Source organism: Cnephaeus nilssonii (assembly GCF_951640355.1).
Source record: "Cnephaeus nilssonii genome assembly, chromosome: 13".
NCBI lineage: Eukaryota > Metazoa > Chordata > Mammalia > Chiroptera > Vespertilionidae > Cnephaeus > Cnephaeus nilssonii.
The window spans coordinates 82,525,821-82,546,072 of NC_137084.1; the positions used below are offsets into that span (position 1 = coordinate 82,525,821).

Below are 20,252 nucleotides of genomic sequence, written 5' to 3' on the forward strand. Positions count from 1 at the left end.
GGTCTGCAAAGGGGAGCAGCGGGGTTTATCTGTGCTCAGCCCCTGACCAGCGCTGCGCGCACAACAGCGGGGGTGGAGGTAGAAATGAGCAGGTGGGAGGCTGGATTTCAAACCCAGAAGACGGGCCAGGAAGTCGCAGCCCGGCCTCAGCTGGACCGAGTGGGGGCGGAACCGCAGGGCCCCGTCTCTGTCGCAACCTAATTCCCGCCCAGGGGAGGCACCGCCCCTCGGAGGGCGGGCGCCGGTAGTGACAAAGCCGGGCCGAGCCGGCGCTGCGGGCGGAGCGCAGGCTCTCCGTGGCGCCCGTGCCCGCCAGCCGGTGCCGCCGGCGTCCCGAGTTCGGAGCCCCGCGCAGACCCTGCTGCCCGGGCACTGCCATGTCTGCCACCAGCCACACGGCCGCGCCGGTGGTGAGTCCTAAACCCGTGACCCTAAGAACTTCGGTATCCGGACTAGGGATGCAGTGATTGGCTTCGGGTTGCCACCCTTTATCGTCTATTGGTCGGAACTACTGTCCGTCTGGCCCCTCCCGGCCCCTCCCGATAGCTCTTAAAGGGCCAGTAGCTGAGCCGCCCTTCGGAAGGAGAGGGAGTCGGCGGGCGGTGCGGCTGGGGTTAAGAATGGAGGAGTCGTCCCTGTCCTGCGGGGGTCTGGGTGGGGATCCTCCAGGGCTGGCGCCGGCGAGTCTAGATTCAGGTGGCCCAGACCGAGAACGTTCGTGCGCCATAGTAGCGCCAGGCCGAGAAGACGGGCCGTTCCCCGGGATCCCTTCCCACGGGCCGGGCCGCGGTGGGGTCCCGCCATCTTGGGGAATGTTGCACGTGCAGCCAGAGGAGAGAGCACGCCCCGCAGTCTCCGAACTGCACTCACACACCCAGGAGGTGCACCTCCTTCCCTTCTCCGTCCCAGCGGTCACCCAGCCTCGGCCTTCTCTCCAAACCCCACGGCGCCCGGCGGTGTGGCCCAGGGCTTGAGCGTAGACCTCCGAACCAGGAGGTCACGGATTCCCGGTCAGGGCACATGCAGCCGATCAGTGATTCTCATCATTGATGTTTGTCTCTCTTACTCTCCCTTTCTGAAATCAATAAAAACATTTTAAAAAGAAAAAAGCTGCAATACACCCCTGGGTCACTACCCTGGGGGCGGGAAGGAGCGCCCTCGAGTCTCCGTCTCCGTCTCCCCAGCTGCTCCGCGGGAGCTCGGGGCTGGGGCAGATGCAAACTGCCGAGCCGCTGGAGGCTGCTAGCCTGAGATAAGAAAGAGACGGGCAGCTGCTTATCTGCCGCCGCCCAGCCTACTAGTGAGGAGAGGATTCCTGGCCACTGCAGACGTTCCTGAGCCCTGGACTGGGAGTAGAAAGGTCTTGGGTTCCAGCTCCAGCCCTCTGCCCATTAGGAGCGGTGTGACCCTGGACAAGTCACTTCACCCTTCGGAGCCAGGCTTTGCTGTTACAACATGGTCCCAAAGACTCCTGCCCTGTCCACCTGATACGTGGCCATGAGGATTAAAAGCGGTAGCTCTATCGTATACATGTTAAATCAGTTTTGATGGAATCATTTGACTTGACTGCTGTGTGCAGACTCACTGAACTTAAGGGATTGTTTGAACCTAGCAGTTCTGGGACCTTAGATTTCTTTCTGTGGTTTCCTGTGGCCCAGAATTAGTGGCCATGTTTAGCATTCCATGCCTAGCCTAACTTCTCAGGCTCCCCAGGGTTGGTTTTTGTTTGTTTAATATATTTTTTATTGATTTCAGAGAGGGAAAGAGAGATAGAACCATCAATGATGAGAGAAACATCAATCCGCTGCCTCCTGCACAACCCCCATTGGGGATCAAGCCCGCAACCCCAGGCATGTGCCCTGATGGGGAATCAACCATGACCTGCTTCATAGGTCGATGCTCAACCAGTGAGCCACGCCGGCTGGCCAGTGTTTGTTGTTTAGAGAAGAGATAGAAATGGAATATACTGCAGTCCAAGACCAACTAGCTGTCACCTACTCCTCAGGTGCCTGCCTAGCAAAAGAGCTCCCTGGGCTAAAGATCCCAGAACAGGGAAAGTTGAAAGTATCTACAGTGGCACCTGTCAGATCTAAAAAGAAATAAGATCTCAGACTGAAGAACCCAGTTCTGCTTGCTTGGCACTGAACACCTTTGTCCTGGAAGGAGAGTGTTTTGAGTTATTTTTTTTAAAATATATTTTATTGACTTTTTACAGAGAGGAAGGGAGAGGGATAGAGAATTAGAAACATCGATGAGAGAGAAACATTGATCAGCTGCCTCCTGCACATTCCCTACTGGGTATGTGCCCGAAACCAAGGTACATGCCCTTGACCGGAATCGAACCTGGGACCCTTGAGTCTGCTGGCCGACGCTCTATCCACTGAGCCACACCGGCCAGGGCTGTTTTGAGTTCTTGGTTTGATTTTTGATGTCCCAATATCTCCTTGTGGGGAAAGCAGAGGCAGCACTCCAGGTGACGTCTCTCAGTCTTACAGGTCATCAAAGGCGAATGACACCGCTTGTTCATTTTATAGATGAACAAGAACATACTGAAGGGATGATGTGCTCAAGGTCACCCAGCCAAGAGGCTGAGCAGGACTGTACATCAGATCTGTTGACCTCAGTCCCTTGTGTATCATTTGTATCAGATTAGGGGCTTCATAGTTGGCAGCTGTTGGGTAGCCCTTGGATCTAGGTGGCACTGAAGCTTCCTGGGTGCCTGTTCCGCTGTGGATGCTTGAACTTGTCCTCAGTGACTCAGCCTGTGTGGCCCCAGCTGCCCTGCCCCTGGCCGCAGCCCCACCCTCTCTGTGGCCACGCTGATGGTCCTTATCGCTTTGCCCACCTGGCTCTGCAGCACTCCCCGCCGTGGCCAGGATGGGCTTGTGCACTCGGGGCCCTGGTTAGTGCAGCAACAGCAGATCCTGCTGTTGTTTCCTTCTGGCCTCTGCGTCTGTCTGTGAGGAGAGCAGGAGGTACTGAGGACAGGAAAGGAACCGGTCTTGGGTGGCCGCTGCCAGAGGCTGAGATTCCTTTCTTCCAAGCCAGTGATTGTTTCTCGGACAACGTGTTGAGGAGCACAAGGAACAGAGGGACTGTGACCCCGGGGAATTTCTTTTGCAGGAAGAAAAGAACCCAAAGATGAGAGTGATTCGCGTGGGTACCCGCAAGAGCCAGGTGAGTGCAGGTACTGGGTGGAGGTTTGTGGGGGGCCCAGCAACGCAGGGCTGGAGGAAATGGGGTGGCTGGGTGTTAAAATTTTAGGCACAGTGGCAGATTGCATTCCGTGGAGAGAAAGTCCCTGGGCTGGGGAAGTTGTTGGGGTGCCGAGGACTCCTAAACCAGACCCCTCTCCTTCCGAGGTGGGCATTCAACACCTTCTTTGAATTCCAATCCATTGAGGATTGTCTTGACCCTATGAGCATCTGAGCTCAGGGCAGTGGCCAGGGAAGGACAGGACTAATGCCAATTTCTGCCCCCAGCTGGCGCGCATACAGACGGACAGTGTGGTGGCAATGCTGAAAACCTTAAACCCGGGCCTGCAGTTTGAAATCAGTGAGTTTTCCGGACAGTAATGGAAGCTAATGGGAAGCCCTCACCCACTCTGGAGGGGAGAGCAGTGTTTCCAGCTTTGCCTGGTCCTGTTGTCTCCAAGAATTATTGGCTACTCCCAGTTTGAAAGACTCCTCGCCCCTCTACCTGGACTAGCCTGGCATTTAATGTCTTCTGCATCGAGCCTATTTATTTATTTAATTAGTTAGTTAATCCTCACCCAAGGATATTTTTCTATTGATTTCAGAGAGTGAAAGGGAGAGGGAGAGACAGAAACATTGGTGTGAGAGAGACACATCAATTGGTTGCCTCCTGCACGCACCCCAACCAGGGCCAAGGAACCTGCAACCGAGGTACATGCCCTTGACCGGAACCGAACCTGGGACCCTTCAGTCCCCAGGCCGATGCTCTATCCACTGAGCCACACCAGCCAGGGCTTGGGTCTTTTCGTGAGGGTGTCTGATCTTCCTGCTAGATTGTACATTCCCAGAGGGCTGGAGCTGGGGCTTGTGTGCCCCTGTGTCTACCCTGAGTCTTAGCACAGCGCTGGGGTTAGCAGGGGCTCAATGAAGACTGATCAATGAGTGACCGATTGACTCTCTCCTCAGTTGCTATGTCCACCACAGGGGACAAGATTCTTGATACTGCACTCTCTAAGGTAATAATGCCCGCCCGCCCGACCCTTGTCCCCTCCTCTTTCCTTCTTCCAAGAGATTCATTCTTCCGCTCTTCCTCGTGTGGCAGATTGGAGAGAAGAGCCTGTTTACCAAGGAGCTGGAGCACGCGTTAGAGAGGAACGAGTAAGTGAAAGACAGAAGCGTGTGGGCCCTCCCAGCCTCTGTACGCAGCCTGGGTGTCAGCTAGGCTGCTGGGCTTAGACTCCTGGATAGGCTCGAGAGGGAGTCATATGTGTGTTTTTTAGGCGTCAGAAAAGGAGTGTCCTGATTCTGAGCCAAGCAAGATTGATGGGGCGGGGCGGGGGAGTGGGGAGAAAAGGAGAAGGTCTCAGGGTCCTGAGGTCTCTGAGGCCTGCTTCTGGAACTGCTCCTGGCTCGGCCACTGAAGTCGAGGCGGGATGGATGGAGAAGAGGTGGAGCTGCTGCCTGGACCCTTCTCCTTGCCCCCATCCCATCTCTCTAGAGTGGACCTGGTCGTTCACTCCCTGAAGGACCTGCCCACTGTGCTTCCTCCAGGCTTCACCATTGGAGCTGTCTGCAAGTAAGTGTCCTCTGCGTCTGGGCTGGGCTGGGGAGGGGCAGGGTGGGCAGTGAGTTAACCTGGCTTTTCCCTTTGGGCCTTGGCCCTCTCTAGGGCTGTGTCCCCTGCCCTGAGGTAGGAAGCATGGCAGAAAAACTCCAAAAATGCCAGTTAGTGGCTGTCAGGAGAAACTGGATATGACCTGAACCTCCCTCCACCCCTAGGCGAGAGAACCCCTATGATGCTGTCGTCTTTCACCCAAAATTTGTTGGGAAGACCCTAGAGACCTTGCCGGAGAAGAGGTGAGTGGGGCCTGGCTAGGCGTCTTGGTGGAACATGCACAGAAGCTGGAGGACGGGGAGGAGGAAAGGAACAGCCTGCCTGGGGTTGCATCTCACTCTCAGCCCTGTCTCTGAGCAGTGTGGTGGGAACCAGCTCCCTGCGGAGAGCGGCCCAGCTGCAGAGGAAGTTCCCACATCTGCAGTTCAAGAGCATCGTATCCTTTTAGAGGAGGGCGGGGCCCCAGCGGGCCGGCCAGGTGGAGGGCGAGGTCCAGAGGGCCTGAGTCCCTAAAATGGAAGGGACTTCAGAGGAGGTGGACCATGGGGCAGTGGATCGTCTGGCCTCCCATTCATCCACTCACAACCCTTTCACGTCAGCATTGCCCCTGCGCAGAATTTACAGTTTGGTTGGGGAGACAAACAGGCATTGATAATACAGTGAGACTGAACAGTGATTGCTGCTGGGGGGGGGGGGGGGGGGTGAGGGGTGATGGGGAGGGGCAGGGCACTTCCATTTTTATTTTATGTTCTGTATTGTTTTGATTTTTACAATGAATATGTAGTATGTTTTATAAAACTAAAATGGTATGTGCTAAGTGCTCTAATGTGCAAAGTAGGGAATTCTGTGGAAGCTTCTAACTGGAACGTCTAAACACAGATTTTGGGGGCAAGGAAGGCTTCTGAGAGATCTTTGTAATCTTGGGCAATTTAATTTATTTGCCTTCCCTGTCATTTTCCTCATTTGTAAAATGTAGATACTAATAAAACCTCAGAGTTTCTGTGAAAACTAAATGAGTGGGCGTATGTACAGAGCACTTTAGAATAGTATCTGGCATGCAGTATGAGCTGTCAGCTGCCTCCATTAAGCTGAGAACCAAAAGATGAGAAGTTGGCCAGCTAGAAAACAAAATAGGCCAGTCAGAGAGACAGGTGTCACATGATCTCACTCACATGTGGGATCTAATGAACAAAATACACTGATCTCTGAACGCATAATAATCTGGCCACTCAGTGTACTTCTCTTGAGTACCTCATTTATTTGATACCAAAGATACTGTAAATCGTGCACCTGACCAGTTTTCCCCTTTGCACTGGCTGATAGAAAGCTCAGGGCAAATAGGTGGTTGATCTCCAGCAAAAGTCTAGAATACTTTTGGTACCCATTTGAGATACAAATACACTGAGTGGCCAGATTATTATGCGTTCAGAGATCATCATCATCTGGCCACTCATGGAAGCATGGAACAGACTGTGGAATCTCAGAGGGAAGGTGGGGGTGGGAAGAGATCAGCCTTGTATGCATCTATGCATAACCCATGGACACAGACAATAGTGTGGTGAAGGCCCGGGGAGGGGGGCTCCTAGAAGGGATCAAGCGGGGGAGATAGGGGACATAGTAATACTTTCAACAATAGATTTAATTTTTTAAAAAGTTAGGCAGCTGGAAAGTGTCAGGCAGAGAACATGCGCATGGTCCTTAGCAGCTCCGCAGCGGGGAAACCTCAACACCAGGCTTCAGAAGCTGGACGAGCTGCAGGAGTTCAGTGCCATCATCTTGGCCGCAGCGGGCCTGCAGCGCATGGGCTGGCAGAACCGCGTGGGGCAGGTGGGGCCATCCCCTCCCCGCCCAGTCCCTCCATCCCCTGCCTGTATCGAGTGGTAGCTAAGGCTCTTTTTGAACACCCTGCTTCCAACACTGGAAGCTGGAAAGAAGTTTCAGGGCTGGGAAGATTGGGAATCAGAGGGGACTCACTCCTTTGCCTGTCCAGGCTTTCTGTCTGATAGGGAGCCCCCCTCACTGCTGTATGTCACCCTGTCTGTATACTTCTGCCTGTTCTTCCCCCACAGATCCTGCACCCCGAGGATTGCATGTACGCTGTGGGTCAGGTATGCTTTGCCCCAGGAGCTGGTTGTACAACCATGTGCATCCAAATTCCCAGGGAGGGCAGGCCTTGGAAGGCTACTCTAGCAAAAGGCCTTGGGGAGCAGTTGAAGGCCGGCTGGGTCCCACCTTTAGCTCCATTGGTTGGGGAAAGATTGGGTCTGATGTCTTAGGCTGTTCTTCCTTCAGGGGGCCCTGGGCGTGGAAGTGCGAGCCAAGGACCAGGACATGCTGGACCTGGTGGGCATGTTGCACGATCCTGAGACCCTGCTTTGCTGCATTGCCGAACGAGCCTTCCTAAAGCACCTGGTAGGACCCATGTTCCACCTGTGGCAAGACAGGAGCTGGGAGGGTGGTGGGGAGACTGTCACATGGATGCTCTGTACTCAGTGGTAACTCATTCTTGAATGTTGTGTATGAAGGACCCAGGTCTGGGCTCTTAGCCCCCTTTTGTTACATCCTCACAGGCCTGTGAATTTCCGGGCTCTGGGCACAGGGTAGTTAAGGGTCTTTGGGGTTCACAGGGAGACCTTCTTCCTGCAGGAAGGAGGCTGCAGCGTACCCGTAGCAGTGCACACAGCTATTAAGGATGGACAGGTAAGCAGGGAAGTGGTGGAAGGGTAGGGAAGGACTGGCATTTCTCCCTGGGCATCCCATACCTTGCCAGTAAGAAGAACCCCGAATTCTAAGCGGTTTCCTAGGGATATGCTGAGGCACCTGTTTTCTTTCCCAGCTGTACCTGACTGGAGGAGTCTGGAGTCTGGATGGCTCGGAGGGCATGCAAGAGACCATGCAGGCCACCATCCACGTCCCTGCCCAGGTGCTAAGGCGAGGGGGAGGGAAGGGTAAAAAACAAGCCCGCCTCCTCTCCCCTTGGGTGCTCACCGAACCCTCCATTCTTCCCTCACCCAGCATGAAGATGGCCCTGAAGATGACCCACAGTTGGTAGGCATCACTGCCCAGAACATTCCACGAGTAGCCCAGCTGGCTGCTGAGAACCTGGGCACCAGCCTGGCCAACTTGTTGCTCAACAAAGGAGCCAAGAACATCTTGGACGTCGCCCGGCAGCTTAACGATGCCCACTGACTGGTCTGTGGTGGGCGGCTGCTGCCCAGTGCCTGCACCCGTCCTCGGGGCCTCCTGGGGCCTGAGCCGCAGGGCCAGCCTTCCAGGGACTGCCGTGCCTGCTCAGCAGCTGGGGCTTCACCTCTGCAGAGCCCGAGCCTTTGGAATGTAATCAACTGCTAATAAACCAGCTCTGAAGGTGCCTTTGTTTTGGTGGGCTTGCAGGGAAGAGGACACAAAACCCTTTACTCCTTCAGAGGCTGGGCATTGTCCAAAGCGCTTCTGGAACTCTCCTTGTTTCTGCCTCAATGGTTCTCATTTCACCTCGAACAGCATTGTCTCCCAGGGACACCAATGGAGCTCATCTTAAAGTCCTAGTTTGCTCTCCTGTTAACCAGCCTTATAACAGCGTCTCCCCGCCCCCACAGTACCCCCAGGAGAACAGAGGGACCTCCAAGTCAATCCTACAAGGCTGCGGGGCAAAATGAGAACAGGATACATTTCTTAAAAAGTCCTTTAATAAACAAAACTAGTCCATCTGAAACTTCCCAGTACCTGCTCTTGGATGGGTTAGCTGCTAAATTCCGTTCGGAAACCAACGAGGCTGGGCCCGGGTGGGGGCCCCGGACGGTGCTGGTGTCTGTCGCGGGACGAGGTGAGGCCCGCCCGCGCCGGGTCCGGGGAGACGTGCACGTCCCAGTCCGTCCGGGCAGCCCCGCACGGGCCCAGGAGGCCGATGGGGAGCGGATGGGAAAGGCCTGGGGCCTGGCAGCCAAGGGGATGGCCGCGCACACGTAAGGGTCCGAGCCTCCGCCGGCAGAGCCGGGAGGACTCCACAGCCCAGGCCGAGGCGGCCCGAAGCGCGCACCTCCCAGGCCGCGGCCGGCGCTGCGTAAGGGCCGCGGCCCGTCGGCCGCTCCAAGGGCAGGGCGGCCGGGTCAGCGCCGGGGGTGGGGGGACGGCGGGGCGGGGGCGACGGCGGCTCAGCTCTTCCCGCGAGGCGGTGGTGGCCCTTAAAAGGGCCTTTGTGGTGGCGGGCGGCGGCGGGCCTCAGTACTCCTGGGAGGCCTGCGTGGCCTTCTTGCCCGCCGGCGCCTTGGGGCCCACGGCTGCGCTCGTCTTCTTGGGCAGCAGCACGGCCTGGATGTTGGGCAGCACGCCGCCCTGCGCGATGGTCACGCCGCCCAGCAGCTTGTTGAGCTCCTCGTCGTTGCGGATGGCCAGCTGCAGGTGGCGCGGGATGATGCGCGTCTTCTTGTTGTCGCGGGCCGCGTTGCCCGCCAGCTCCAGGATCTCGGCCGTCAGGTACTCCAGCACGGCCGCCAGGTACACGGGCGCCCCGGCCCCGACCCGCTCGGCGTAGTGGCCCTTCCGCAGCAGCCGGTGGACGCGGCCCACGGGGAACTGCAGGCCGGCGCGCGACGACCGCGACTTGGCTTTGGCGCGGGCCTTGCCGCCGGTCTTACCGCGGCCCGACATGTTGCGCGAAGCGGAGGAGCGAGGAGCGGCGATGTGACGCGGAAAGCGGGCAACGAAAGGAAGCCGCCCGACGCAGTCTAAAAGCTGCCACGCGCGGCCGGGGATCCGCCCTTATAAACCTCCAGGGCCCGCCTCCGCGCCCTCCTGATTGGCTCTTTTCTCTGATAGCGTCTCTGGTTGGTTGCAGTTAAGCCTCGGTGACCCGTCTCGGCTGAGGGAGCGCGACAGCCGATTGGTCGAATTTGAAAACCTTTTGCCCGGGGAAAACGGCGAGGAGCACGGCGCGCAGCCAGCCCCGCTTCCTCTCGCAGCCAATCCGCGGGGAGCGCGCGAGATTCAAACGCTACGTGGCGACTCAAACCGGAAGCCAAAGAGGGTGGCGTCTGAATCCGTCTGGAGAACCGTGGGGAAGTGTGTGGAGCTGCGCCTTTCAAAAGGGAGAGCTCTTGCCCTGGCTGGTTCGGCTCAGTGAATAGAGCGTCGGCCAGTGAACTGAAGGGTCCCGGGCTCCATCCCCAGTGGGGGGCGTGCAGGAGGCAGCCAATCAATGATTCTCTCATCATTAATGTTTCTCTCTCTTCCTCTCCTTTCCTCTCTGAAATCAATAAAAATGTTTTAAGAAACAGAAGTCCCCGCCACCCCTTCCGGTCTGGTCACTCCCTTCTCCCTCCTGTACAGCGAAGGGAGTGAAAAAGGAAATGAGAGCCAGTCGAAGTTCCGGTCCCACACCCGAGAGCAGATCACTCCAATCTATGGCCCTTCCTGCTACCTGAAATACCAGGATTTCCATGTTTATTCAACAGGCTCTGCGGGTCTCCGTTCTTTCTGCTCACAATCTTGCTAGGCGGGGCCTGGGGTCCTGGGGGCGGAGGAGGGGAGGGCGGATGGGCGGAGAGAGAGGCATCTTCTTAGAGGAAGGGCCCCCACCAACCCTCCCCATCTACCCTAAGATGCCCAGGAGGAAACACGCCTGCAGGACAAGGAAAAAACATCACTTTATTGTTACCACTGGGAGCACCTGCACCCCCGACTTCTTTTACTAATTAGAACCCTTAATTTAGTCTAATGTGAAGTCTTCTCCGAGCCTGTGTTCCTATCACGAGCCAGGGCTCTGCCCCAGGCCCAGCCTATTCCTTGAAGGTCGGCGCTGTGGAAACCCTAACAGCCGCATGTCCCCACCTCAGGGGGCTGAAAAGACAGACGGATGGGGAGAGTGGCAAGTTGAAGAAAACTATAGGAAAGTCCAATCAATAGTCACTGGAGGGCAGGAAAGGCCCAGCATGTCAATCATCACAGGGGAAAGGAAAAGTTGGGGAGGAAGGGGGGGGACCTGGGCTGAGAGGCAGTCTTGGTCTAGAACGAGCTTGGCCTGAGTCCTTGGCCTGAGTCGGGAGCCCTGGAGACTGTGACGTGAAGGCAGTGATCAGGGAGCTCAGACATCATAGAAGAGCCGGACAAGCTGGTACCGAATGGAGAAGGTGACAGCACTGCCCAGGACCTGCAAGGAACAGTGAGCTGCAGTGAGAGGCATGGAAAGGGAGGCAGGGAGGTGCGGGCCCGTCCCCAGCCACACCTGTAGCAGCAGCAGCAGCAGGGTGAGGTTCCTCTCATGCATGGGCCCAAAGACTTTAAGGAGCAGGTTGATGAGGGTCATGTTGTTACACTCCGTGAAGGCACCATCCTCATCCTCACTCTGGCGCACTGTCACCAGCTGCAGACTCTCCGCTCCCTGGAAGGGCCAAGGTGGAGAGAACTCAGCGAATCCCTGTGCTTATCTAATGGGGACCTGCTGAGTGCTTCCACCGCCCCTGGGGTGGAAGGCAGGCCTGGGTTCCCCACTCCCTGGATTCAGGATGGTGGCCTAAAGCCTGACCTCCTCGTTCCTGTTCCCTTTAATTATGTGTGTGGGTTTTTGGTGATTTTTTTTTTCCGATGGATGTTGAGAGTGGAAGAGAGAGGGAAAGACAGGAACATCAATGTGAGAGGGAAACATCGATGTGAGAGAGACAAATCGATTGACTGCCTCCTGCATGTGCCCAGACCAGGGCCTGGGCCGGGGAGGAGCCTGCAACTGAGGTTTGTGCCCTTGACCGGAATCAAACTCGGGACCTTTGGTCCGCAGGCCGATGCTCTATCCACTGAGCCAAACTGGCTAGGGCATGTGTGTGGGTTTTTTTAAATTGATTTTAGAGAAAGAGGAAGGGAGAGGAAAGAGAGAAACATCGATCAGCTGCCTTTTGCACAAACCCCAACTGGGGATCGAAACCACAACCTGGGCATATGCCCTGACCTGGAATCAAACTGGCGACCTTAGGTGCACAGGATGGCACTCAACCAACTGAGCCACACCAGCCAGGGCCCCTGTTACCTTTAGAATAAAGGTGCCCAAGAAAGACAGGCTCTTGGTCTTGAACTTGGAATAGCTCATCTCCAGTTTGCCTGTGTTGGTATTAAGCCTGCAGGGGAAGAGAGCTTTATGTACTGGGCCTTACTTAGTTAGAGTGTGGTTATTTAATAGGAAGGGTCCTGAATGTGGAGTCAAACAACTTGAGATCTCTCTGGCTCTGCTGCTTACTCACTATGTGATCAGAACTGCTGTGATCATTGAATGAGGCTACGTAAGTAAATGCGCTCTCATTTATAAAATGCTACCCACAGGGGACACTCAGCCCTTCCTCGGGCCCACTGCCTTCCCACAGCAAATGCAAGGCTGCTTTTATGCACCCAAGCGAAAGGCCCTGATGTCCCTTTCAAGCCCCAAAGAAACTACCTGGGCACACGGTGGCGAGGGCAGGGGATGACGTGCAGGAGCTGAGGCAGGGAGTAGAGAAAGTTGAACACCTGGGGCATGAAGAAGAGCAGCATGGTCTTGCTGAAGTGTCCCAAGATGCCCACCACGGCAAAGGTCATGCCAGCAAAGTAACAGAAGGTATCTCCCACAAACACCCGTGATGGGTACCTGTGTGGGGGAGAGGATCTGAGCCAGCGGCAAAAGGCGCTATCAGTCTTTCCTCTCACCCTGGGCGCTGGGCTAGCCCTGGCCCCAGTTCTGACTCAGACTCCATCCAGCTCTCCCAGCAACATTCCAGACCCAAGGCCCTGAACTCATCTATTCCTGGGGCTCCACAGCACTCGGACCCAGCCACTGCAAGTTAGAAAGCAATTAAGAATACGACCAACGGAAGACCCAGAAAACACTCAATACAAGTGTGCAGACTTAGCCTCTCCATTAGGAGGTGGGTCGTGATCAGGGCCATCCATGCTACATGTTAAAACAGTTGTCCCCCATCTATAGCCCTACTTACCAGTTGTGATAGAGCAATCCCAAGGTGGTGAAAAAAAAGGGGATCATGAAGTAGAGGGAAAAGACATGGTCATCTCGACAATCACCTTTAGAAGCAGGGGGAAAGACGGAAAGAGTGAGCGCCACTCCTCTGCATGCCCTGTCTTTGTCTGTTTCTAAGTTATGTCCCAAGCTTTATTGTCTACCTCTCCCAAGTCACATTCAAGAACTCACTACTGCCCGGCCAGTGTGGCTCAGGGGGTTAAAGACCCATGAACCAGGAGGTCATGGTTCGATTCCTGTCAGGACACGTGCTGGGGGTATGGGCTCGATCCCCTGTGGGGGGCGTGCAGGAGGCAGCCAATTGATGATTGTCTCATCATTGATGTTTCTATCTCTCTCTCCCTCTCCATTCCTCTCACTGAAATCAATTTTAAAAAATATTTAAAAGAAAAAAAAAAAAGAACTCACTACCCCTTTTATGTCACTCAGGCAATTTTTAACATTCCAGCTCCTTCACAAGCCCTTTCTAAACTAGTTATTGCCTGAAATTGATTTAGACCGTTCACACCTAGGTTTGAATACAAGCTTTACTCCTAACTGTAACCTTGGTCATGACAAATTTAACTTCTCTAAGCCTCAGTTTCCACATCTGTAAAATACAGTTATTAACACCTGTCACACAGAGCTTTTATAAAGTTTAAATGTTTTTTTTTTAATATATTTTATTGATTTTTTACAGAGAGGAAGGGAGAGGGATAGAGAGCTAGAAACATCGATGAGAGAGAAACATCGATCAGCTGCCTCTTGCACACCTCCTACCGGGGATGTGCCCGAAAGCAATGTACATGCCCTTGACCGGAATCGAACCTGGGACCCTTTAGTCTGCAGACCGACGCTCTATCCACTGAGCCAAACCGGTTTTGGCTAAAGTTTAGATGTTTTAGAAGTGCTTAGCTTTTTTGTTTTAATCCTCACCTGAGGATATTTTTTCCATTGATTTTTTTAGAGAGTGGAAGGGAGGGTGGTGGGAAAAAGAGAGAGAAACATCGATGTGAGAGGCACATCAATCGTTAGCCTCCTGCACACCCCCCACAGGGGCTGGGGATCAAAACTGCAGCCCAGGTGTGTGCCTCTGACTGGGCATCAATCCGTGACTGTTTGCTTTGCAGGAAGTAATTCTGAGGAAGATGCAAGGAGGCAGAGTTTTGCACAGGTCTGGGTGCTGTCAGTAGGAGTAAGTCTATGAGCATCTTAGTTTTTATCTAAGTAGAAGGAGCTGAGTTAGAAAGAAGCAGCAATCACTCATGTCAGCCAGAAGAGGGGGTCTTGGTCACTGGGTGGGGTTCCCAATGTTCTTGTGGTTTTGTCTATGCTCACACGTAGTTATGGAGGGTCTGGTTTTTGTCTTATTCTCATGGTCACAGAGTGACTGGGAGGTTCTGTGAAGTTGTTTATGTTCAATAAGAGAAGACCACAGCCCACCTATTAGTGCCAATCTAGCTATAAATGACAAGGCTACTACTTTTCTCACATTTAATAAATCTAGTTATTTGCAAAGTAAATTACCTTCCCTTATCTTCTATATTTATTTATTATATTTTTATTGATTTCAGAGAGGAGGGGAGAGAAATAGAAACATCAATGATGAGAGAGAATCATTGATTAGCTGCCTACTGCACACCTCCTACTGGGGACTCAGCCCACAACCCAGGCATGTGCCCTTGACCAGAATCGAACTGTGAACTGGTTCATGGGTTAATGCTCAACCACTGAGCCACACTGGCTGGGCATATTTTTATTGATTTTTAAAAATATATTTTATTGATTTTTCACAGAGAGGAAGGGAGAGGGATAGAGAGCTAGAAACATCGATGAGAGAGAAACATCAACCAGCTGCCTACCGCACACCCCCCACCGGGGATGTGCCTGCAACCAATGTACATGCCCCTGACCGGATCGAACCTGGGACCCCTCAGTCCGCAGGCCGACGCTCTATCCACGGAGCCAAACCGGTCTCGGCTTTTTATTGATTTTTAGATGGAGGGAGAGAAATATTGATTTGTTGTACCATTGATTTGTGCATTCAGTGGTTGATTTTTGTATGTGTCCTGGGAATCAAACCCACAACCTTGGTGTATCGGGACAATGCTCTAACCAACTGAGCTAACCAGCCAGAGCTCTTATATTTTATAATTATTAACATATTGCTTTTTTTCCAAATTCCCCAAAGCCAGATATCAGGCAACTAATTCTCTTAACACTCAGTCTTCTCTCCCTCTGCCCCAGTCCCGCTTACCTTCCAGCTCTACCAGGTTGAAGACAATGATGGAAGCTGAGATGACTAGTGACTGACCAGCCTCCAGGCCATTGATCCCCGCGAGGATGTTGATGGCGTTGGTGCAGAACACTGCCAGCAGCCCCATGTAGACATAGTACAGGATCCCTGGGGGAGAGGACAGCAGAAAAGTAGTGCCAAGTATAGAATGAGGGCCCTGGTCAGCTCAGTGGATAGAGCATAGGCCTGTGGACTGATGGGTCCTGGGTTCAATTCCGGTCAAGGGTACGGGCCTTGGTTGCAGGCTCCTCCTTGGCCCCGGCCCTGGTCAGGCGCGTGCAGGAGGCAACCAATCGATGTGTTTCTCTCACATCACTCGATATTTCTCTCTGTCTTTCCCTCTCCCTTCCACTCTCTCTAAAAACCAATGGGAAAATGTTCTCGGGTGAGGAGTAACAACAAAAAGTATAGAATGAGGACAGGATGAAGGGCCGGCAGAGAGGATCTGAGAAGACAGAGCCAGAGCAGGGACACGGAGGAGGATGTGGGGCACCAGGAAGGACGCTCTTCTGGTCTCTTACGGGTCAGGGTGCCCTGCAGTAGGGGACATAGGAGCAGCAGTGGCGGGCTACTCACCCAAGTCCAAATGCAGGCCAAGAATCGGACGAAAGGGCTTGGGTACCACAATGGTCGTGTTGCCAAAGTTGGTGAAATAGACCATGAGGAGAGGTAGTGAGGCAGCTGTGGGCAGCAGCAACTTATGGCGCCAGCGCAGGTTCAGGACATCATCCGCGAAGCCCAGGAAAATCATGCAGCAGATGGCAAGAAGCGCGCCTATCAGGGCCACAAACTGGGGGAGGCTGGGCAAGTCACGGCTCAACCCTACCCCTACTTCATTCCTTTCAAGAATAGATAGCCCCTCTCCCCAAACCCAAATAACTCCAAATCTCAGGGACCCCCGCCCCCGCCCCAGGCAACCGCCCCCACCAACCCACTTACTTCATGGTGGGGGAAGGCTTTACACTGCTCCTCTACAAAGCAGTTCAGGAAAGGGACAGGGATGAAGCAGAAGAGAAGGATCAGGAAAACAGCGCCGCTGATCACTCCCTGGGACTCCGGGCTGTGGCCCAGCAGCGGGGGGTGGAGGGGCAGAGAGGGGCGTGGTCACTCACTAGTGCCAGCCTGACAGTAACGCGGGGGGGGGGGGGGGGGGGCGCTGCTGGAGTCCCCGGCACACCGAGAGCCCCTCCCCTGCCCAGTGATGGCCAGTTCTGTCCTTCACCTCCGGGGAGCTGCCGGCCGCGCCTCCGTGCTCGGCCCGACACCCCCGTCCCGGCCGCAGCCGGGCCCGCCCCCGCCCCCGCCCCGGCCCCGGCCCCGCCCGGGACGCGCGCCGCCGCTCACATCAGCTCCCGGCCGGGTTTGTTGAGGTCCTTCCCGCACAGGCGCGCGGCGATGAAGTGGCCGCGAAAGGCTGGGATGAGGGTGACTGTGGCCGCGAACCCCAGCAGCGAGCCGATCAAGTTCACCAGCAGCGGCATGGGCAGCTCCAGGAAGGCCCGCATGGCGACCGCCGGGGCCGCTTCGCCGCCAGCCTGCGCCCCGAGGCGGGGGTCCCCACTCCGGCCCGAGCCGAACCCTCCCGCTCGGACTCAGCCGCCCTCGGACGCCCGAGCCTCCGTAGCCTCAGCTCCGCCCCGGCATCCCTCGCCGCCGTTTCCGCTGGAGGCGGGGCGGCCGTTTTTAACGTGGCGGAAGCGCGGGACGGAACTACTTTAAACCACTGACGGCCGCTACCCCGCCGGGCGGAGCCGTGCGCGAGCCACAGCGGCGGCTGGAGGCGGGCGGCCATCTTTACTCTGGGCAGAGCGGGACCCGTTATTCTCAACTACTCCCGTTAGTCCGGAAGGGAGTCCTCGCGTGGGGATTGGCAAAGCAGCGAACGGCAAAGGCAGACACGTTCCCATCACTAAGGTGTACAGCCCACAGCGGAGAAACTCCCTTCCGGAAACAAGACGAGCGACCCTCGGCCACGTGTCTGCGCCACTTACTCCGAGTCCCACGTCGGTTTTACCTCCTGGCCTCTGCCCGTCACGTTTAAAGGGCCAGTGCCCCGCGTTGACTCCGTCCCAGGACGCAAGGGGGAAGGCAGGAGGGAGGCGGATGGGGAGCGGAAAACCTGCCCCGATGTAGTCGGAAGCCAAGGTCAGTACAGCTCGGTTCCTGGAAACGCAGCTCCAGTTTGGAAGATGATGTACATCCTGAAGCAGAGGCACTTGAAAAGCCCCTCCTAGTCAGTGTTTTTCTTGCCCTCCTCCTTGCTCTTTTCCTTAAGCCCATTCTTCCCCCCCCCCCCCCCCTTAGCTTCAACCCGCACTTCCCCACTGAAGGGGCTGGGAATGCCCTCGAATCTTGCATTTAACCTGGTTCTTGACTTCTTTTTCATTATCCAGAGATCATCATAATCTGGCCACTCAGTGTCTATCCTATATAATAAACGGCTAATATGCAAATTGTCCCCTCGACCAGGAGTTCGACCAGCAGGCAGGCCAGCCAACAGCCCATGTTCCCTCCCCCTGGCCAGGCTGGCCAGACCCCACCCATGCACTGGGCTATATATCAGAGATCATAATAATCTGGCCACTCAGTGTGTGTGTGTGTGTATAATATATATATTGATTTCAGGGAGGAGAGGAAAGGGAGAAACACATCAATGATGAGAACCATTGATCGGCTGCTTCCTGCACACCCCACACTGGGGATGGAGCCCACAACCCCGGGCATGTGCCCTTAATCAAACCGTGTTCATAGCTCAAGCTCAACCCCTGAGCCATGCCGCTGGGCCTGGCTTTTCCTTGGTCCTGGCGGGATCACTGCTTTTGCCAAGCTACTAAACCTAGGAGGTGAGGCTAAAGCATTGGAGAGAGCTGAGGAAGCAGGAGAGCCAGACTCACACGGGGCTTCCTGGGAACTCTGGTCCTCCCTCCAGGTTCCTGTGCCTGTGGCTTGACACCTGTTTCCTTGCAAATGGCAGTTTACCACCAGCATCTTCATTCTCTTTCATCCACCCACAGGCTCTTAGGTGGCAAATGGCTTCTATTCCTCGAGAGGAAATCACCTCCAGGGAGTTTGGGAAGACGACTCCAGTATCCTGGCCCTTCGTCCATTCTTTGGAACATGACGTGCTTGAGGAATAGGGTCAGGTGGACATTTTGGCCAAAGATAGTCCCCCTGTCTTTCAAAACCCGGTGTGAAATGTCTCTTCTACTTAAAGGTGGCTCTAATTAAACTACGAAAAACCATCTATTTACAAAGTATACTTTATACACATGAAGTAATCCCGGTAATTTACATGATAGAATTTCATCAAATTTTCAGTACTTATTATCCCACTGGTATTGTTTTCCTGTGTGTGTGTGTGTGTGTGTGTGTGTGTTGGCGCGCGCGCATATACACACATGTGCATCTGTACCTGACTGGAAACTCCCAAGAGTTTTCTGGTCCACAGGACTAAGGATACACAGGCATCTGTATACAAGGCATCGGCACGCATAATGAGCCTGGGTCTGAAAGAGGTACAGGCAAGAGAAGCACATTTAGTTGTAATCAAGGGAGGTGATAGGACCTCGAGGAAGAATAGCATCTCCAAAGTTTTCAGTGAGTGGCAAGATTGGAAGAGTCTTCCAAACAGGGAAAGGACGAGGCGGGAGCAGGTGGGACGGAGGGGCTGCCCGGGAGCCCCTGGAGGCAGCACAGCTATCTCACCAGGAGCAGGCTGTGGCTCCCTGTTCCTCTGACTGGAAGAGGGTGGGGAGACGTTCAAAGACAAGACACTTAGAGATTCATCGTCCAGGACACGTGTTCCCATCAGAACATAGTTACGTGAGTACTTGTCATATAATCTGAATATTTTTGTTCCCGAGTTGGTAAATGCCCAGTTGATTATCAGACTAATGAGAAGAATCAAACACATCACTTGGCCACACTTGAAATGTCAGGCCTTTCCTGGCAAGAGTTCAAAGCATTTGCCTGAGAGCTCATCCCGGGCCTCACAGATGAGGTGAGCTGTCAACACTTCAGTGGCTTCCTGAGCTGAGCAGACAATGTCTGAGAAGAGTATCTCTGCGAGGGCGTCCTGGGTGCCTCCCAGGGCACAAGGCCAGGCACTACTCAGCCTGAGTGCCTGGCAGCTTGTCCTCGAACTGTCTCAGCGCACCGGGAAGCCCACAAGACAGCGTGGAGAGTGGGGGCTCGGACCCTGGCAGCACCAGACCTATGGCTCCAGGCAGCTGGGTGACTGTTTTTGCTTTTCTTCCTGCTTCCCACCCCCCTATCAGTTTTTCAGAAACTGTTACCTAAAAGGTAACAGATCTCCCATTCCACTAGGATGACATGAATGAATTTTCAAAAGATGGAAACAGTGTAGAAATTTTTAGTGTTTACATGTATATTGTAATATTTTTTGTTAGACTTCTAAAAATTACAAAGGATTGACTAATCTCTACTATGTGAATGGAAAACTCTTAAGTACTATAGGGACACAAAGTGATATCAATACAGTTTTTAGTTTTTTCCCTCCTTTCAGCATCGGAAAGCAACTTGGTTGAATATGAGGGAAGAGAGAAGAGTAAGACAGGGCTCTACTCTTTTTAAAATATATATATATATTTTTATTGATTTCAGAGAGGAAGGGAGAGGGAGAGAGATAGAAACATCAATGAGGAGAGAGAATCATTGATCGGTTGTCTCCTGCACGCCCCACACTGGAAATTGAGCCAGCATCTGGGCATGTGCCCTTGCCTGGAATCGAATCCTTCAGTCCTCAGACTGATGCTCTATCCACTGAGCAAAACCAGCTGGGGCAGGGCTCTACTCTTTTTAAAAATATATATATTTTATTGATTTTTTACAGAGAGGAAGGGAGAAGGATAGAGAGTTAGAAACATCGATGAGAGAGAAACATCGATCAGCTGCCTCTTGCACACTCTGCACTGGGGATGTGCCCGCAACCAAGGTACATGCCCTTGACCGGAATCGAACCTGGGACCCTTCAGTCCGCAGGCCGACGCTCTATCCACTGAGACACACCAGTTAGGGCCATAGCTCTACTCGTAAGCAGCTTCCTGGTGCGTGGGAAAAGCATACAAATAAATAGCCAGCTAGACCATAAGACAATGAAATGAGTGCTGCAGGTCTAAGCCACAGGGAAAGGAAGCGTGGGAGCACTGCTTAGGG

General features: G+C 54.2%; 3 protein-coding genes across 7 annotated transcripts; 1 reads left to right on the forward strand and 2 right to left on the reverse strand.

Annotated features, from left to right (window-relative positions):
- Nucleotides 1–180: 180 nt before the first annotated feature.
- HMBS (hydroxymethylbilane synthase) lies at nt 181–8,424 on the forward strand. Its single transcript, XM_079787449.1, has 14 exons — nt 181–410; nt 3,124–3,177; nt 3,483–3,555; nt 4,161–4,210; nt 4,297–4,352; nt 4,693–4,770; nt 4,974–5,051; nt 5,170–5,245; nt 6,523–6,636; nt 6,879–6,917; nt 7,102–7,221; nt 7,456–7,509; nt 7,646–7,732; nt 7,825–8,424. Exons 1-14 carry the CDS (start codon nt 378–380, stop codon nt 7,996–7,998), a joined length of 1,086 nt encoding a protein of 361 aa, XP_079643575.1. The 5' UTR covers nt 181–377; the 3' UTR covers nt 7,999–8,424.
- A 98-nt stretch (nt 8,425–8,522) lies between these two features.
- On the reverse strand, nt 8,523–10,288 carry H2AX (H2A.X variant histone). The gene has a single exon (XM_079787450.1). It carries the CDS (start codon nt 9,454–9,456, stop codon nt 9,028–9,030), a length of 429 nt encoding a protein of 142 aa, XP_079643576.1. The 5' UTR covers nt 9,457–10,288; the 3' UTR covers nt 8,523–9,027.
- A 145-nt stretch (nt 10,289–10,433) lies between these two features.
- Nucleotides 10,434–16,736, reverse strand: DPAGT1 (dolichyl-phosphate N-acetylglucosaminephosphotransferase 1). 5 transcript variants are annotated; one of them, XM_079787445.1, is made up of 9 exons: nt 16,422–16,736; nt 16,017–16,137; nt 15,654–15,774; nt 15,039–15,185; nt 12,762–12,846; nt 12,227–12,415; nt 11,825–11,912; nt 11,030–11,185; nt 10,434–10,954 (listed from the first exon to the last, which is right to left on the reverse strand). In XM_079787445.1, the coding sequence occupies exons 1-9, from the start codon at nt 16,580–16,582 to the stop codon at nt 10,889–10,891; spliced, it is 1,134 nt and encodes a 377-aa protein (XP_079643571.1). In that variant the 5' UTR covers nt 16,583–16,736; the 3' UTR covers nt 10,434–10,888. The 5 variants fall into 5 exon arrangements, with proteins under 5 accessions (XP_079643571.1, XP_079643570.1, XP_079643574.1 ...); XM_079787444.1 differs by having other exon boundaries at nt 15,654–15,867; XM_079787448.1 differs by having other exon boundaries at nt 15,654–15,851; nt 16,017–16,048; nt 16,422–16,557.
- Nucleotides 16,737–20,252: the final 3,516 nt, after the last annotated feature.

What these genes read in the sequence shown, in the direction of transcription:
- DPAGT1 (XM_079787444.1), bottom strand. Translation starts at nt 16,582, where the DNA reads ATGCGGGCCTTCCTGGAGCTGCCCATGCCGCTGCTGGTGAACTTGATC. An exon ending in TGGGCACCTTTATTCTAAAG is followed by an intron (nt 11,186 to 11,824) that starts GTAACAGGGGCC and finishes TGGCCCTTCCAG; the next exon opens with GGAGCGGAGAGTCTGCAGCT. An exon ending in TGCTGCTGCTGCTGCTACAG is followed by an intron (nt 10,955 to 11,029) that starts GTGTGGCTGGGG and finishes TGTTCCTTGCAG; the next exon opens with GTCCTGGGCAGTGCTGTCAC.
- H2AX (XM_079787450.1), bottom strand. Translation starts at nt 9,456, where the DNA reads ATGTCGGGCCGCGGTAAGACCGGCGGCAAGGCCCGCGCCAAAGCCAAG.
- HMBS (XM_079787449.1), top strand. Translation starts at nt 378, where the DNA reads ATGTCTGCCACCAGCCACACGGCCGCGCCGGTG. An exon ending in TGGGTACCCGCAAGAGCCAG is followed by an intron (nt 3,178 to 3,482) that starts GTGAGTGCAGGT and finishes TTCTGCCCCCAG; the next exon opens with CTGGCGCGCATACAGACGGA. An exon ending in GAGACCTTGCCGGAGAAGAG is followed by an intron (nt 5,052 to 5,169) that starts GTGAGTGGGGCC and finishes GTCTCTGAGCAG; the next exon opens with TGTGGTGGGAACCAGCTCCC.